The sequence below is a fragment of the Drosophila montana genome, unplaced genomic scaffold (assembly GCF_035044405.1).
Source record: "Drosophila montana isolate Dmon_TW-CO22-7 unplaced genomic scaffold, ASM3504440v1 contig_3833_1, whole genome shotgun sequence".
Classification (NCBI taxonomy): domain Eukaryota; kingdom Metazoa; phylum Arthropoda; class Insecta; order Diptera; family Drosophilidae; genus Drosophila; species Drosophila montana.
In genome coordinates this window covers 140001-159053 of record NW_026998704.1, presented here as the reverse complement: position 1 = coordinate 159053, position 19053 = coordinate 140001, and the positions used below count along the sequence as shown (strand labels likewise).

The 19053-nt window shown below is 47.7% G+C and overlaps 1 protein-coding gene across 1 annotated transcript in view; it reads right to left on the bottom strand.

The window, feature by feature from the left end:
- The window catches only part of stan (Protocadherin-like wing polarity protein stan), a 37588-nt gene that overhangs the window by 6114 nt on the left and 12421 nt on the right, over nucleotides 1-19053 (bottom strand). The window contains exons 2-4 of the mRNA XM_064696017.1: nucleotides 18622-18684; nucleotides 7522-9223; nucleotides 110-7451 (exon numbers count right to left, since the gene is read on the bottom strand). Coding sequence (XP_064552087.1) covers nucleotides 110-7451; nucleotides 7522-9046 — 8867 coding nt within the window. The 5' untranslated portion in view covers nucleotides 9047-9223; nucleotides 18622-18684. The remainder of the gene's footprint in view (nucleotides 1-109; nucleotides 7452-7521; nucleotides 9224-18621; nucleotides 18685-19053) is intronic.

Genomic DNA, 19053 nt, shown 5'->3' with positions numbered 1-19053 from the left:
AAAGGAAGAGTGACTTTAAATCTACTTGATCTACTAAAAGGTAGAGGAAATTTGGGACAAATGGGGTTCTATTAAGAAGAAATAATAGATTAGTTATATCGATACTCACAATAAACTATTTCCATACTCATGCGCTCGGACGCCGACGGAGAGACCGACAACAACAGCAGGCGCACCGTAGCCCATGGCAAAGTAGAAGCCCATTGGACCATGATTAATATCGCGCATTTCGGTGAGCATGCGATAGAGATGCACGCAGTCGACCGTTGTCCACGCGAACGCAGCCAGCCAGAAGTAGTGCAGGCAGATGGCAATCAGTTTGCAGGGGAACTCGTTCTCCAGGAGATTACGCCTCGACTGCATGCCCACAAAGAAGAGTAGCTCGGCGCAGAAGACGCAGAGCACAATGTTCTGGTGAATTGTATTCGAGTTGGTCTGTTGGCCGCGCAACAGGGCCAAGGCAAGCAGCACGCCCAGCAACAGGGGCAGGGATACCATGAAAGCCGAGTACGAGGTGATCTGTACGAGGAGCGAAGGTTCGGGTATGTCCTCCGGATCAATAATGTCCACGATGACCGCGTAGTTGGAGATGTGCGTGCAGCTGCAGTTGATCAAAATGGGCAGATGCGAGACCTGAGCAAAGTCACCATCGAAGTCGGGTATTTCGGTTTGACAACCGAGTCGGGTCCACTGATTGGTGAAGGAGTTCCAGCGCACGCACTGCGGATTGGAGCGTGGCCCAAAGCGAGCTGCGTCCATGTCCAGCCACATCTGCAACTTGATGGGCTGCGAGAGATGCGGCGAGCCGAGCGAACGATAGACCATGTGCTGAGGCTTCTGCAGCTGCTCGGAGGGATAGATGACCTCCACCTGACGCTTGACCAGCCTGCGATCCCGATAGATGGCCTCATTCTCGCCCTTGGACTGCTCACTGCTGTCCGGATTTCCCTCATAGTTGGGATTCAACTGTTCGGGTGAGTCAACGCTTAGCTCCTCGCCAGAGTTGCCATGGAACTCAATGTCATCGAGATTAAGCCTTATGTGCGGATCTTCTATTTCCACAGCCTCATTGCTATTCGCCTCCTGTTGCTCCACACTTGCTGGCGGTGGAATCTCGTGAGCTGTGATGCGTATGTCCTCGATTTGCTGCTCGCTGCTGCTGGTTGGAGCCTTGGGCACGTCAAAGACCTCGACAAACTGCTGCTCCGTGCTGCCAGAGCCAGAGCGAATACTGCTCGAGCTGATTGAGGAAACTCCAGATGATGAGGAGGATGTAGAGCCCGAGGAGCCAGAGGATGCGGCTGCTGAGGATATTTTACGTGAGGGAATCTCCAGACGCTGCTGTTCCCGCTCCGCTGATGGCACCAGTATCTGTAGCGATAGAATGGGCGTGGCCAGTTCAACATCAACGCCCCAGCGACGTGTGATGGTCTCATCATACAGATCCGGCAGCAGCTGGCCCACATCCTTGTACTGCGCATAGGCCACAATGGCGCGATAGTCGTTGCCGCGACTGCCCTGGGTTACTTCATCGCTCTCCGGCGGCGTTATGCCCAGCATTTCGAGCGGCACCAGCACCTTGGAATGCTTATCGAACTTGTGCTTATCGAGAATGTAATTGTTGTACTTGGGAAAACTGATGACCGGCTTCTGTTTGGCCGAGTGCTGCAGGAAGCCACTTGTGTCCGGCAGCACGACGCTCTCCGTGGTGAAGGCATTGGGCTTGAGATACTTGGTCTTGTGGTACTCGCTGAGCTGTTCCGGCTCGTAGCCGAACAGCGACTCGGTGGTGACGATGTCCAGACCCAGCACCATATTGCGCTGCACAATCTCAAAGGGGTTCGTGTAGGTGTCGTGCTGGGAGCGTGCCAGGACGACCATGTACTTGTTGAACGCATCCACGAGATCGTCGGGTCCGCGTTGGATCAGCTCCGTGGCCCGCTTCCATTCGGCATCGTATTTGCGATCCAGAATTACACTCGCAGCATCTACTAGATTCTTGATGAAGTACTTGTCCTGGCTGTGCGTCAAATTGAGGCCGCTTTGCATAAGCTCGTAGTTAATCAACTCCTGGAGTATGCCTTCCGTGACCAAGAGATCGGCGCCATAGAGACGATCATGCGAGAATTTAAGCTCATCGGACAGATAGTCCATGTCCAGCTCATGCGACCAGACGGAGCCGCCGGCATTCAACAGGAACGAGGATTCCATTTTGTATCTTCTGTTGTGCCTTGGCGCTGGCGGCTTAGTAACTGCGCTGCGGTCCACAGTCTCGCAGGCGTGCTGCAGCTGTTCGGCCATTTTGATGGCCACAAACGAGTTGAGCTCCAGCTCAAGTTTCTCGAGCTGTGACAACTGCCGGCGCAGCTCCACAAACGGCTCCGAGCTGCAGTTGTACATATCTGGTGTGCTCCAGCTGCCCGTTTGGCTGTCGCAGCTCCGTTGACCCTTGCCGCGAGCCGGCAGCGGACAGTTCTCGACGGTCACACTGCCCAGCGGTGTGCGAGGCCACCAAATGCCGGCAGCAAAAGAGCGCGGACAGGCATCGTAGACAACCTCACAACCATTGAGCGTAACCTCCGCATAGGGATTCGAGCAGGAGTCACAGCGCCGCCCGATGACACCCTCGCGGCACTCGCACTGGCCCGTCAGCCGGTTGCAGGCGCTATTGAAGCTGCCTATGGAGTAGCAATCGCAGGCCAGGCAGGCGGTCTCATTGGGCGGCTGATAGTGATTGGTCTTGCAGTAACACTGGCCCGTCGTCTTGTTGCAATCCGGATGATAGCCCTGCTTGATGTTGCACTTACAGGGTCCGCAGACGCGCTCGCCCCACCAGCCGCCCGGGCACGGCTGCTGCAGGGTGCGCTCGCAGTAGTCGCCGTGCTGGTAGCTGCTGTTGCACTCGCAGCTGTAACCGCGCGAGAGGCTGACATTGGCGCGGCAGATGCCCGCGGCGCAGGGCTGAACCGTGCAGATGGGTGCACAGTCGGTGCCCACGTAGCCGGCGCTGCACTCGCAGGTGGCACGATCCCAGCTGTTGAAGCAGCTCGAGTGGGCGGGACAGCTGCTGGGGCACTGGGCACGCGACTCGCAGCCATCCTCGACATTCTCGCGTATGGTGGGTCGCGAGAGCACCGACTGACTCGCTCCGATGCGCACATCCTGGAGGCAGCCCTCGAAGGGCACAGCATCCGGGACGGTGCCAATAGTGCCATCCACGCTGCCCATCACAATTTTGCCCACATAGAGACCCTGCACCTTTTGCGACATGGGCACGGAGCCCGTGCGCTGGCCATAGTCCACGGAGAACTGTATTTCGGAACCCTGCTGCCACTTGATCTCCACGCGATGCCACTCGCCATCCGAGAGATAGGCCCCGGCCAGATACATGGGCTCGTTGTCGTAGATGTAGTAGAGCACGCCATGCTTCAGGCTAATTACCGCCGAGCTGTTCTGGCCAATCTGTATCTGCATGAGGAACGCGTCCTCCTGGCGCGTGCGCAGCGAGAAGGATGTTAGCCAGGGCAGCTGTATGGGACGCAGCAGCGGATTGAAGCTGAGGCTGCCATCGCCGGAGAAACGCCACGGTGCGGGTATGTTATCCTGGCAATTGTTGCCCGCATAGCCCTCGGGGCAGTCACAGGTGTAGGTGCTCCAGCCCTCGCGACAGGTGCCGCCATTGAAGCACGGCACCGAGGCGCACAGCGGCGACTTCTGTGGACAGCCGGAAATGGTGCCATTGTCCGCCACATACGAATTGAGGTCCACGTAGCGCTCATCGATGCGCAGATCCGAAATGCAGCCCACAAAGTCACGATTGGCCACCGGAAAGTGGGCGGGTATGCGGGGCAAACCGCCCACCTGCAGCGGCCCGGTGAGGTCGAGAAAACGATGACAGGTCTCGGTGAGCAGGGCACAGCGCTTATCCAGCCGAAGCGTGGTCTGATTGGCACAGTTCCAAGGAGCGCCCAGCTGCCCGGACAAGGCAATGGCCGTGTCGCATTTGTCCAGCACGAGGGTCACAGTGCGATTGAAGTAGATGATCTCCACCTCGTGCCAATTGCCATCGGACACCTTCGAGGGTTGGACGAGGGCAACGCGTTCGCTGCGATCGCCCAGGGAGAAGGAGAAGCCAATGTGTCCATCCAGCAGTTCCAGTGCAATAAAGTCGTGTAGTTCATTGTAGCGACCATTGTAAAGCAACAGCCCGTTGTCCTGGACCGTGGCAAAGCGCAGCTTGACATTAAAGCGATGCCGCTGCTTGAGGCTCTCGAAGGTCAGGAAGGAGTTGCGGGAGAAGGAACGAGCACGCAGCTCACAAGTGGCCGTGTAGGGCGGCGGCTGTGAGCTGAGGTAGTTGTTCATGCAGGACAAACCTCCATCACAGGCATCCGAGTTGCAGGCACGCAACTTGTTGATGCTCGTCTCGCAATTGGAGCCCGTGTGCGAGTCGGGACAGACGCAGGTGTAACCGCCTTCGCGACGCACGCAGCTGCCACCATTCTCACAGGGATTCGAATAGCAGAGATCCACCTCCGTGTCGCACAGATAATGCTCCTTGCTGCCCGTAAAGCCCTCGGGGCAGGAGCAGGCAAAGGTGTTAACTGGATAAATGGGTCTGAACAGCACCGTATCGCTGTGTATAAACTCCGAGGCATTGCCGAACTTCAGCACCGTGAGGCACTCCTCAAAGTTCAGACAAGGCTCACGCACACAGAGATTATCATCAAAGGGCAACACCTCCACGGTGGCCAGGCGGGCGAGAATCGCACGATTGAGATACACGCGCTCCTGCAGATACTGCGGCGTGTAGTACTCCTCGTGGGAGACATCCGGTCGCTTGGCGGAGAAGCTAACGTTGAGTATGCGTGAGGTGACATCCGTATCATCCTGTATGCTAAAGATAAAGATGCTCTCCTTGGGACAGGGTATAATGGCAGCCAGGCCGTCCAGGAAGAAGTTTAGCAGCGGCGACAGAAACGCCTCCTCAGTCATCTCGTTCAGTCGAACCGTCACCGAGTTGAACAACATATCCTCCGTGATCAGGCGCACAGATAGCTGCATGATGGCCTTGGCCTCGTTGATGCCATCCGAAACGGAAACCTCCATTGTGGCAAACTTGGGCACATTCGTGTTCAGCTGAGGACTCAGTATCAGTCCGCCGGAGCTGCTATTCAGGCGCAGGAGATTTGCATTGTTGCCGGACAGAATGCGATAGTTTAGCTTGTCGCTGACATCCGCATCAAAGGCGGGAATGCGTCCGATCTCCCCACTGGGAAAGTGATCCCTGAAATTATTGAAGATCACCTGGAAGTCGCGCAGCTCCGGTGCATTATCATTCACATCCGTGACCAGAATCTCAATGTGTGCATCATTTCGTAAGGGTGGACTCGCTGCGCGCACCACCAGCTCGAAACGCTTGCGTGAGGATTCATAGTCCAGTTCCGTCATTGTCAGCAGCTGAGCGCGCTCCGAGCCGGGCCGTGTAACGAGCGAAAAAGAGTTGGAATCATCGCCCCCAATAATGGAATAATGCACGACCGCATTGACGCCCTCGTCAGGATCGTGTGCGTGTATCTCTCCGACCACCGAACCCACTGGCGAATTCTCGGGCACATAGAGCGTTATCTTATCGGATGCAAAGGTGGGCGGCGAATCGTTGACATCCTCTAAGCGAATTTGCACCTCCACAGTGCTGGACAGCGGTGGTGAGCCTTTGTCCACGGCTATGGCGGTCAGATGGTAGATGGCCACGCTCTCCCTATCCAGGCCCTTGTTGGTGCGTATGGTTCCCGATGTGGGATCGATGACAAAGGAGCCATCCTCCACATCACGATCGCTCAGCAGATACTTGATGCGTCCATTCAAACCTATATCCGGATCACTGGCCGACACCTGTATGACCGAGGTGCCCACCAGCGCATCCTCCAGTATGGAGGATTGATAAAGCGGATTCTTGAAAGCCGGCGCATTGTCGTTAACATCCGTGACGCTTATTTCCACATCAGTGGTGTCGCTGAGCGAGGGATTGCCGCCATCCTTGGCCGTGACTGTGAGTAGGTAGCCACTGGTGGTCTCCCTATCCAGCGCTGCACTGGTTATAATGGCGCCCGTCTGTGCGTTTATGGTAAACGGATCCGGGCTGCTCAGTCCATTGATGCTCTCCTCGTTCAAGGAATAGGTAATCTGTGCATTGATACCGACATCACTGTCTGTGGCCGAAACCACCAGCACCGTGGTGCCCACTGGGGCATCCTCGAAAACCGAAGCGCTATACGGAGCATTCTCAAAGATAGGCGCAAAATTGTTCGCATCCGTAATGTTTATGTGGACTGTGGCCGTGTCGGAGCGTCCGCCCGAGTCCGTGGCGGTCACCGTTAGCAGGAAACGCTTCTCCTGTTTGTAGTCCAGCGGCTGGGCTATGGTTATGAGCCCGCGTCCATTTTGCGAAGTGATGGCAAAGCGTCCACGTGTATTTCCCGTGCTGATCTCGTAGTGCAGGCGCGAATCTTCATCCGGATCGGTGGCTGTTACGGTGGTCACAGGCGTGCCCGGCGGTTGATCCTCGCCCACATTGGCCTCATAATATTTGGGATTAAAGCTGGGATCGTTGTCGTTCACATCCTGCACGGTGATTACCACCGAGGAGCTGGCGGACTTGGGCGGCACACCGCCATCCTTGGCCACCACCTGAAAGGCAAAGCGACTCTGCTCCTCCCTATCCAGCGGCTTGATGGTCTGCACCCAGCCGGTGCGTGAATCAACAGCCAGCGGGAAATTATCGTCACGCTCCGAAATGCTGTAGCTAATCTCTGCATTGGCGCCCTCATCCGAATCGTAAGCCTGCACCCGGATGATGTTATAGCCCACGGGCACATTCTCCAGCACGCTCTCCTGGAACTGCGAGGTGTAGAATCGCGGCGCATTGTCATTGGCATCGATCACATTGACCAGCAGCTGGGTGGTGTTGCTGCGCGAGGGACTGCCTCCGTCCTGGGCACGTATAACCAAGCGATAGCTTCGCACGCTCTCATAGTCCAGCGGCTTGACCAGACTCACGTCGCCGCTCATCGAATCTATGGAGAACTGGGACTGGGTATTGCCTCCAATAATCGCATAACGTATGGCCGCATTGTTGCCCTGATCCGCATCGGTGGCGCGAATGTGCGCCACATTGTTGTCATCGCCCCACTGATCCTCTGGCACCTGAACGGTGTAGGTGCGTTCGCTGAACTGCGGATAGTTGTCATTGTCATCCAGGATTTTTACCAGCACACTGGCCGTGGCGGTCTTGCGTTCGCTCTGCGCCGCGGCCATGTCCGAGGCGGTCACGAGCAAATGGTAGCTGTCCGAGGTCTCGCGATCCAGGCTGCTGCGCGTGGAGATGACGCCAGAGCGTGAATCAATGCGAAAGATGGGCAGCTCCTGATCCTGTGCCACACCTGCACCATCTATAGAAAAGATAGGAAAATAGAAAATAAGGGAAGGGTTCGCTACGGCTATTCGGGACTACGAACTCACCTGTGACCGTTTCAATGCCGTATTCAATCTCCGCATTCTTGCCTATGTCCTGATCCGTGGCGCGCAGCGTTATTACCGTGGAGCCAACTGTGGCACCTTCGCGTATGCTCGCCTCAAACTGTTCCGCCTCGAAGGTCGGACTGTGATCGTTGCAGTCCAGGACGTTCACCTGCAAGGTGGTGGTGCCGCTACGCGGAGGAAAGCTATCATCGGTGGCAACCACCCGAAAGTAATGCACATCCATGAGCTCTCGATCGAGGCTGGCCGAGGTCGTAACCACACCCGTGCGTGAGTCTACCTTGAAAAGGGACTGTGAGCGCGAGTCGAGCAGCGAGACCATGGAATAGACCACAGGCGAATCCTCCGGATCGCGTGCACGCACCGTGGTGACAGCAGCGCCCGACGGTTGCTCCTCCAGCACGGAGGCCACATAGAGCGCCTGCTCGAAGTAGGGCGACTGATTCCGGAGCTCGCGACGCACACGCTTCGCAATGTCCGTATCGTTAAACTCCTGATGATGATAGACGATCTTCAGGCGATGATCGGAGTCGACAATATCGTTGCGGTTGCAGCGTATGTTGAACGTGATGCTGACCTTCCACATGGACTCATGTATGCAGACATCCCGGCTGGCCACCAGATCCCGATTCTGATGCTCAATGGCAAAGCGCTCGTCGTTCACATCCAGGAAGTTCACCTTGCAGTGCTGGCATACGGACTTGGGCAGAAAGGCGTTCAGATTGTTGATGAACTGCGACTTGCGCAAACAGATCTGGTTCCACTTGTCCGTCGTGTGTATGGCATACGAGGCATATGTCTCCGATATCCACTGCTTGGCATCGGAGATGCGTCTGTGCAGCGCGGGCTGCAGCTGCAGCGGATCTGTGGCAATGGCGCGACGCTTTCTGCTCAATATGCGATGGCGCATCTCGTTGTCAAAGCTATTGCCAAAGATCAGATCGCCGGCGCGAAAGTCTGTGCTGTTCTGGCTGTAGGCCAGCTCCAGCTGATTGCCATCGAGCAGGAGCAGCTGCTGTGTGCTGCGACGCCGGCGCCGCTTGGAGTAGCCGGTGTTGTCCTCCTCCTCGAAATGATGCAAGTGGTGCAGCTCCTGCTCAATGCGTCGATCCTCATTGCAGCTGTGACCCGAGATGAAGATGCGCACCGGCAGGCTATAATAGTCAATGGATCTCAAGCGATTCGATGTCGAGTCCACGTAGAAGGTAAACAGATTGGGATAGTAGATGCCATCGCATTTGAGCGATTTCTTTAGCTGGATTTGGCCATCCTTGTGGCTGACCGCGACTAGATGATGCACAAAGTTCGCCGACTTGTGCGCATTGATTTTATAATGACGTTCCGAGCCGAGCTTGTAGACGGACGCATTAAATATGACTGCGCCCGGCGGCGTTTGCTCATGCACAATGATTAGATACCCCGATATGTGGATTATGTGGGCAGACAGATGCAGCAGCAGCATCAGTAGCCATGACCACCACCAGCAAGGATTCGACTTTGTTTGCATGGCAACTGCACTTGATTATCCTTCTTGTTGATATCTATAGAGGTCTCTGCCTCTAGATGTGTGCGTGTGTGTGGTTATGTGGGTGTGCTTGGTGTGTGTGTGTGTGCGGCTTGAATGGCAAACAAACCACAGCGCAATTAATGCCTCTATTCAATTATCATTGGTGCGCTGCATTGCCTGTGTGGGTGTGGAGTAGAGCAAAGGGAAAGCGAGTTAGCAATTGATTACAAATATATACAAACACACACACAAATATATACATGAAGACATGCGCTCGTGTAAGCCATAAATTAAATCAGCGCTCGAAAATAGGCAACAATTTTCAACATACACCAGGAAAATATGACGCATACGCCCCGCTGTCAAAAAGGGGGGAAACAAACTGAATCTGTCACAGCTGCTGACAGCTTCAATGCTGCCTTTTGGCTTAATTAAACACGAGTGCGCGAGCATAAGTCATGTGCTTGCGACTGCCAGATACACTTCTAAAGAAAAATATATTAGCATATGTTCCTTCGGCAACTTCCTGTTTTTCTGCATAATTTGAGACCTGTTCTGCAAAACTTTTCAATCGCAGCTGTCAAAACATATTTTAATTTAATCTAGTGAGTAAAATATTTGTCTGTTGACTTTCGCGTGCTGACAGGCAGCTGGAAAATGACTTACTGATATAAATTAAATAGATAAATAAACATCTTTTGACGATTAAAGAAGGGTTTACATTAATATACAACACTAAGAGTTATCATAGTGCGAAACTTTACAACACTGCTCATAAAATGGCTAACAATTAAGCTTTCGCTATAAATCAAAATGAAAACAATTGAAAACTTTCTATTTGTAGCCCACTTATTGACTCTTCTTATATATGTATAAAATATGAAAAACCCTTAAAGTATCTGAGTATCCACTTCTAAAGATTTCTAACACTACCTGCGACTGCAAAACCCATACTCAACACTGGTTATTTTAACCGTTGTCAATGCTAATTATGAGCGAATATTTCATGCCAAACGAGTTCTGTTAGCCTGTGCAACCTTTTGCGTGTTTCTTTTTTTGTGCACTTTTCATTCTGATGGAGTACAGAGTATTAAAATCTCATGTTTGCTGTTTGCTCGCACAAATTCATGACGACAGCGCTGTAGAGGACATGGGCACAGGAGACAGACAGTTTTTAATTTCATTCTGTTGGGCATGTGAAAGCGAGCAAGTTGAAACACAAAACTTTTCATTTTGTGCTAAAATGAAGCATAGAAATTTTATTTTACCAATTTTTTTTTCAACTCTCTCTCCTATTTTGCCATCGGATTCTCTGAAATCCTTTATGCCGTTGTTCAAAGCTGAAATACAGCTTAATCAGATAACAAGCCAGCACAAAGCAGCCAACAAAATGCCACAGCATGGGCGAGTGAGAATGTGAGTGTGTATGCGAATGAATGAGCCGTGCATTCCACCAGCGGCAGCTCGAATGACCGAATGTCACACAGGGGTTCATTATGGGCAAAGTTTTGCAAATTTAATGAAATTCGATTTGGTCGGTGCGGCTCGCTAATGCCATATGACCGAGCGCATTTACCAGCTAATTAACAGTGCAAAAAAACAACATTGACACAGTTACCAACACTGGCCGTATGTTAAAAGTGCTGCCCCTTAGGAGCTAACATAACATGGCAAGGGGTGGGGGGGCAGGGCCAACGGGTTATGCCATATGCCATTGCGGGTATTCAATTTCAATTTTATGCCCTTAACGAGGCCCAAGTCCAGGCCCCGATGTCGGACCACACACAAATTTTCCCACGTTGCGCATACGCCCCCCGTTGCGCCTGGCTGAATGCAAAATTTTGCAATTGGGCTACAAAAACTTGGCGAATATTAATGTCTGCCCCTAAAGGCGGCTCGTCCACCTACCCCTCCCCTATCGCACGCTGGGCCTTCGTTAAGCTCTCTTTTAATTGCAGTGTTAACATGTTTAATTAAAATTTCAGCTTGAACGCGCAGCGTGCGCGCGCTCTATGAAAAATGCAAAAGTCGAGACGGCAGCCAGACATGAGGCGCTTTGTTGTTATTGTTGTGGCTGCTGTGTGTGTGTGTGTGTGTGTGTGTGTTGGGTGTGGGGTGTGCAGCAGCTGCAGCCAACAGCCAGCTGCGATTGGAAGTCAACAAGCGTGCGCCCAACTAAATGCGAGCTCTTTTCATGCTACGTCAAGCTTGAACAAAAAGTGTATATATATGAAAACTGCAACGCGACGTCAAAAGTCAACAACATGAAATTATTAAATTTTCACACGCTGACGGCAAAAACAATAAAAGGCAAGCAAATTTATTAACTGACTCTAACAAGCCGAATATTATGTACTCTAAACTCAACAAGCAAATGCCAAAGTGTCTACATTCTTGAAGAAAAGCTGAGCATAAGCTACAATGTAAGCATGAATGTATTATATTTATATATATTTAGTTGGAGAAACCTTAAGATAACCAGATTTTTTAAATATTAAGATTTATATCTATATGGTCTTATACCTGTCTTAACAGGGCAGACATACCTTAGGCCCATGCATTTATACCCCAGCGAATAAATACCCTGCTTCATAAAGAAATCACCGACATGTGTCAGATGCGGCCAGGTGTGAAAATGTTAAGGCGCCGCCTGGAAATTCTGAGTGCACAGCATTTAGTTGTTGTTGTTGTTGCTCTTCATGTTTTCTACGCCTTTTGGCACAAACTATTTGCAGTATTTTGCGAGAGAGAACAAATTTTAAGACGCCTGTTTGCGGAACTAATTAATGTTTTATGTAAGAGTATGGAACAGGAAGTTTAGTGTGGGCCAGTGTTGTAAAGCGGGTTCTTTAGTTAACGATTAGAGGCGTGTGCGCCAGTGTTGTAGGTCGGGTTCTCTAGTTTTCGACATGAATTACGATTTGAGGCGGTTTGTCTAGTTTTCGACATGAATTACAATTTGAAGCGTGGCTTCCGTTTTGGCACTGCGGATACATAATTAATGAGCACAACTTACGCAGCGCTAATTAACAATGCGCCAAGGCGAAGGCTCAGGCTCAGGCTCAGCACTTGCAAGTTACCCAAAATTCTCCGTGCAGGCACTTGTAATTCGAGGTAATGTGGCACAGATGATATATGGCTTCGACTCTGGCCCAAAATGGCGTCATTTGGGCGGCATGCAAAAGCCTAAAACACCCCAAACGGACTGTCAAATTCAGGAAGCCAGCCAAATTTGCCACATGTAACACACACCAGCTAAGTGTGCGGGTGTATGTGTGTGCGGGTGTGTGACTGTGTGTATTTATAGTTAGGTGTTTGCTTGTCGCATTCAAAGGGGTTGCAAGTGCCGCCGCCATAAACATGCCAAATTTACGAGACAGCGGGAAACTTTTTTAAGTAGCGACATCTTAGCGCTACCTGAAATCTTATACGCCACGCCCACAAAGCCGGCCCAGTTGAGAAAGCAGCCCCAAAGTGGCCCCTCAGCCTGTCGTCTTGTAACTTTTCGCCGAGCAACTGATAAAATTTCAGCGCACTTCAAGCAAAAATGCAAAGCAAATAGCGCGGGAATAAAAGTAAAAGAGACAAAAAAATAAAACAAAGCAAAGTCTACGTTAAGCTTGATACAAATTTAATATATAATAGCTGGCTAAGTGGGCGCGAAACGGGGCGTGGCGCTGTCAGCTTGCTTTGTCTCCGAGCGCAGCTAATGAGCGCCCAACTTTAGCTATATAATTTTGTTTTTCTCTTTTTTTTTGGAAATTTCTTCTCATTTCTTTTTTTTTGCATGTAATTTGAGGCAGTCGAGGGTGTGGCTTGGGCGCGGAGCAGCAGGAGTCAGGATTTTTGAAATTTGCTTTGTTTCAGCAGCAGCGAAAAAAGTGGCAAGGGCAGAGGAGGGTGCGGGTGCTGCTTGCTCAACTAATGAAAATTGATCAACATTAGGCGTCTCATTATTGTCACTTGGGCAATTTGCTTTGATGACTTTGTTGTTGTTGTTGTTGTTTTAATTAGCTTGAAGCGACCAAAATTGGCAGTGCTTAAATATAATTGGCTATTGCAGCCAATGCAAATGCGCACACAAGCAAATCAATTAGGTGTGTGCTTAAATAGCTCTCGGCAAATGGGCGTGGCTTGCTAAAACAGCAACAACAACACCAACAACAAAAGCCACACACAATAAACACAATTTATGATAATAATAATAAACAAGAGAGGCGCATTAGCCATGGCCTGTCGAGCATTGGTATTAGAAGTATGTTTGATAAATACTACACCTTAATTTTCAATAGATTGTTAGTAAAACGTTGGCTCAATACTTCGAAGGTACATTGTATTCAATAACTATATTATATAGTAATTCGATCTAATGTTGATTATCTGTAGTTAGGAGTAACATTTTTATCAAGTTTCCCGGATCGGGCATATTTTTGTTTCCTAATAGCAAATGCCTTCTCCTCATTTATTGACGCTTCCTGCTCAACATTTGTCATTTCTTGATCAAAATATAATTCCCTTTTATTATGGCCATAAACAACTCGAGGCGTAACTCACTCTGCCAACAGACAATTAATTTGTAGCATACTTTTCTGGGGCGTGACACATGTAAAACTTAATTTCCATAAATTTTGGCTAATTTAGCTGGCTCATAAATGTGTGTTGGGTGGAGGATTGGCGTGTCTAAAACGAACAAACAAACGAACAAACATGAAATGCAATAAAATTCGTCTGGCAGGTTTGCGTGCCGGAAATGCGATTCCGGTCTAGACACAATAAGGGAAAATACCAAATGATATTAGAGCCACAGCAATAAGAACAACAATAAGTATTATAATAACACCTGCAGACAGCATTTTTACTGCATTAAAAGCGCATTAGCTAAGGATGAGAAATTCGCGTAGAGCGGGAGATGACATTGCGTATACGTAATGTGGCACGTCTGCAACTGCGCCTGCCGCTGTCTGTGCGAGTGGCCCCTGAGGGGCATGTGCAGCCGACTGCTCACAAAAGTGTGTGCACACACACACACACATCAAACACACACACACATTTTTTAGTTGCCGTAACTTGAGTGCTCACTGCCACAGTCTATTAAACGATGAAGGTGTGCGGATGTGTGCTTTGGGACATGCCAAACCCTTTGCAGCAAATGAATTTAAGCTGCCATTTAAGACTTGCAGCTCAGCTACGTGCAATAACAATTAATATAGCATTAAAGCTGAAATATTACGTACACGCAACGCCTGCAAATAAATATATGAAATTTATTGATTTAAGCAACAGGAAACGGGGCCAAGGCAGCGGAAACAGCAGCCACAGCAGCACAAGATGCAGAACCAGAACAACCAGAAGTACATGATTCAACAACAACAACAACAACAAAAACAACGAAACTTTATTTTACTTTTGTTGGACATGCAACAAGGAAAAACGCTGCGAGCGGCAACAAAAGAAATGCCAACAAGCAGCCAACAATATCAACAAGAACGAGAGCAAAGGAGTCTCGAGCTTTTTGTGGCGCGCCCCCGTCTCCGTCTCCGCCCCCGCCATCCATCGCCCAACACCGCCGTCAGACACAGAAATGCAATTGAGTTTAAACGGCAACAATCCTGTTCTCTCCTGGCTGCAAGTTTGCATAGAATTGTGCATAGAAACCAGTCGAAAACACTTGCATCCCATATATGTAATGGGGCATGTCGCCCCTCTGCCCCCGCCCCAGTTTACGTGCAACATGGTGTACAAATTAAAAATGTGCCAGCGGCGTGACAAAACTCTAAATACAACAGGAACTGCGAACAAGCAGAGCAGAACTGAGAACTGAGAGTTTGTAAAATTAAACCTGAGCAATCTGACAGAACGTCTGTCATATTCACAAGTTCCTCCACGCTTTTAATTTGGTTTCAAATATTGCAAATATTTATAACCTGTAAATGGTTGAAGGTAGCTTTAAGACTGAGTGAAAGCTTTCTTTGAAACACTTTGAGTAGCTTAAGCATGTCGTAAGCTGCTTTGCGCAGTCAGTTCTAATCAATTTATTTTAAGTTTTTACTTACAGATGCATATTTTACATTTGACTTATTTGGATCTAACTAAAACTGAGAGAAGACTTCACTGTTGTATTCAAATAGAATAAAGCTTTAAGAAAGCGTTACAATAAATTCACATAGAAAAATTTAACTAAAGCTGTAAGACAGCTTTATAGTCTTGATTAAATGCAATTGGGCTTTAAGAAAGCTATACTGAGATCAAGGAGTATTTGAAATAAGGGAGTACTTGAAATGAATATCAGACTAGTAAAAGCTTTAAAGGAGCTTTGCGTACAAACAAAACTCAAATCATAGCTTAACGCTTAAAGCTTTAGACTATCCCAATTAAGCTCACTTAAAGCTTAAAGCTTTCTTCGTTCTCCACGATTGATTTACATTTTTGTCTAATTCTTATTATTTTATTTCTCACTTTTAGTTGAAAACCCCTTCAAACCTTAATTCGATCGATGCCAGCTTTAATGTAATAGCTAAATACAATAAAGCTCAATTAAAGCTCTTTTCATTTTATACGATTGCCATGTATTTACGTCTCATTCTAATTATTAAATCTATTACCCTCAGCTTATTTCCTCTTAAAAGTTATAGCTCGATACAATAAAGCTCACTTAAAGCGTAGAGCTTTAAACCTTTATCTAAATCCAATTCACTTCACTAATAACATTTTTCGTTTTTTACGATTGCTCTTAAGTTTCGCCTCAGTTTAATTATGTTATTTCTAACTTTGAATTTTCTTAAGCCCTCTCTATAAAGTAAAGTTTAAGAATATCTTAATTTTATTCAGCTAGTATACTTTGCAAAAACAAATCGATGCGAACTTTATGGTAATAGCTCGATACAATAAAGTTCATTTTTACCTTTTGCTTTTGTTTTGATAAATTTTTGCATTTATAACGCTTTCTTTTCTTGGAATTTAAATTTCCTTAAACTCTCCGAAAAACACATAAAAAGATTAAAAGCTTGTCATGTATATTTAATAGCTGCTAAAAGCGCTGCAAGCTTAAATACGGACTCCGAAAAAAAGAAGAAAGTTAGCATAAATAAAAATATTCTGCCATATAATATATGTAATGTTTCCCATGCACATTCGCTCTATGTATGTAATATACCATATATTTAGTATATATACTACGTAAGTACTTTCAAGCTACGACGCACAGGCTACTTATACGCAATGCAAAATTTATAGCCCTGCTTAGAGTTTCGAGTGGCAAGCAATAGACAGGACTCAGCAGGCGAGGCAACAGCCAGTTGCTGCCCCCAAGCAGCCATATATTATAACAGTACACATAGTATATTTAGTATATATATTTAAATTTAAATGCAAATCGAGTCAGAGTCATGCAACAGCCACAGGCGGCAAATCTCCACTTGCCGCGTCTCAACCAGGCAAACGAAAAAATAAAAAAAAATAAAAATTGAAAGCTTTAAGAAATTGCCAGTTGAACACTTCATTAGTGGCTTGTGGCAATTGGCGCGTATCGTGGAATTTATTTGCTACTGTCAGCTGCCTGACATTTTCCATTTAATTGTGCGCTGTTACGTGTGCAAAGCCAGGGAAAACCCGAAGCCAAAAGTTTTCCGGCTCTGCCGTGACACAAAAATCAATAAGCGATGCTGCGCTCGCAATTAATGTGCCACAAATCGAGAGACATGTTTGAAGGAAAAAAGAAATAAGCTCTTTGAATTGCAGAGCTCGGGAAGTTTTGCAGTTGCCAACAATGCGATAAATTTGCAAGGATTGAGTTCTAAAATGAAACTACATTTGCAGCTAAGCCCGCCAGCCTGTTAAATGTCCCGGCAATAGTTGCATCAGTTGCCAGCGCTGAAATGTATGCTACGCAAAAAAATAAAAAAGAAGCCAAGCCAGTGGCAATAAAGGGCACTAAGCTGGCTGAATGACCAGCAAAATGCGTGCATAACTGGGCCAAACTGCAGTAGAGCAGCCATGCGTATCTGTATCTGTATCTGTGCGTATCTGTATCTGTATCTGTGTCTGTATCTGTTTAACTTGTGCTAAGCCCTCAAGTTAATTGAAATGCAGCCGTGCGCTTTGTTAAATCTCAAATGATAAACACTGCCAGCGGCCATAGATCAAAGTACAAAGCAGCGGGGGGGGCGGTGGGTAGAGTGGGGCTGACATGCAGCTTTTGCTCAGCACTCTGTGCTTTGTGGGCTGCCACGCAGCGTTGCATTGTTTGCAATTAAGTTTTGTGACAGCAAAGGCACTCGCAACATATGGCAACGCTTAATCAAGAGCACAATGGCTGCCGGAAATGTGCTGCCACTGGCTGTGTCGCCTATGTCTGTGTCGCTGACAAGACGCCACTTGTGCCACAAAGCTGCGTGCCGCATATCTCTGCGCCTCTCAGATACAAGATACTTTTACTCGTATGCGGTATATGGGTCGTGGCGCACTCAAGCGCAAATTCCATTGAATTTATTTAATTTATAGTTCCTTCTGCTTATGTTAATTCCGGCTTAATGCCAGTCAACAGTTTTATGGCAAATTTATGCAGCAGCACTATGAAATATTGCAAAAGCCAGAGGGAGTGCGAGAAGATTGAGGCACTTTAAAGTACCCACATTAATCTCTATAAACTCGAAAGCGATTTAAATAAATTGACTGTGAGTCGTCCAAATGTCACTCAAGACAAGTCTAACTAAATTGCCAAGTTTAAAGCAGAAATATAACCAGACTTTACCATATATCTATATGCTGTATATATAGTAAATGTGTGTGTGTGTCAGAGTGTGCCAGAGCTCACTGTAGTCATCAATTAATTGAAAGCATTTCAATGCACATGCAGCACCAATGCTGACAATAAGTGCCATCAGCTTTGCTAATGATTCACAAGAAGGCAATATACAAGCATGAATTCACTGCTCAACTAAAAAATACCCTATAAGCTTGTAAATATAAGATCTATTGGAGATATATATATCAAGTTGAAGTTACTGAGATATAGGAATATGTCTGGCTAACTACTGTTCTGTCTATATTTTACATTCGCAAGATCTAGATAAGATTTATATCAGATGTATACTAAATATTGGCGTGCTAGCTTTTGCAGATCCTGACTTGTTCTAGCAAATATACAGAATAAATCTGGCTAAATACTGTTCACGCTATTTTTTTTTTTATATATAAAAATTTCCAGCGACATGTATGTCACCTGCTTCATTTGCACAACCTGATGATACCCTTATTGAGGGTAACAGAACACAACAAACAGTGCACAGAAGAAGAAGCAGCAGCGACAAATGCGATTTAAGCTGCTGCAGCGAGGAGATATACGAGTGTCTGTCAAGTAAAAGTGGAACAACAGCAGCTCCAATGGTAGCAGAAACAATGGCAGCCATTATCAATAATGGAAAGGGAATGGAAATGGAAATCGGAGCCTCTGGCAGCAGGCATGGACAATAAGAAGAAGACGGGGCGTATGGGGCGTATGCGCAATGTAATCCACTTAGTTAATGCTGAAAGTGGCAGTTGGCAGCCCAAGTTGACGAATTACAAGTTTCACTTACCTTTTAGCGGAATTACAGCAATTATCAGGTTCACATTCAATCCTCAGAGAGCACATATTGAAGCTGCAAGCGCAACAAAAGGAAAAATCAGAAAATCAGTAAGGAAATGTTCTATTATCTGACATTGATATGCGTGCAAGAGCAAGCGGCAGCAACATCTAATTATCAGTAGAAATGACTGACAACAGGCACAAGCTCAAATTGCTTTTACAGGCGACTGACCGCCTGACTGCAGACGGCGACTAGAGCCAAGATAAACAAATACTTCTGAACAAATTTTACAACTCTTGCAATAAGCTACAAAAAATAAACCCCAAGAAATACAAAATACAAGCCACAAAACCTGCAAAATTTCAATTTCAAAATAAAAATTCTTTTCTGTGTTGTGTCAAAGACTTAGCTAGAAAATTAACTTTTGGCAGATCAACTACA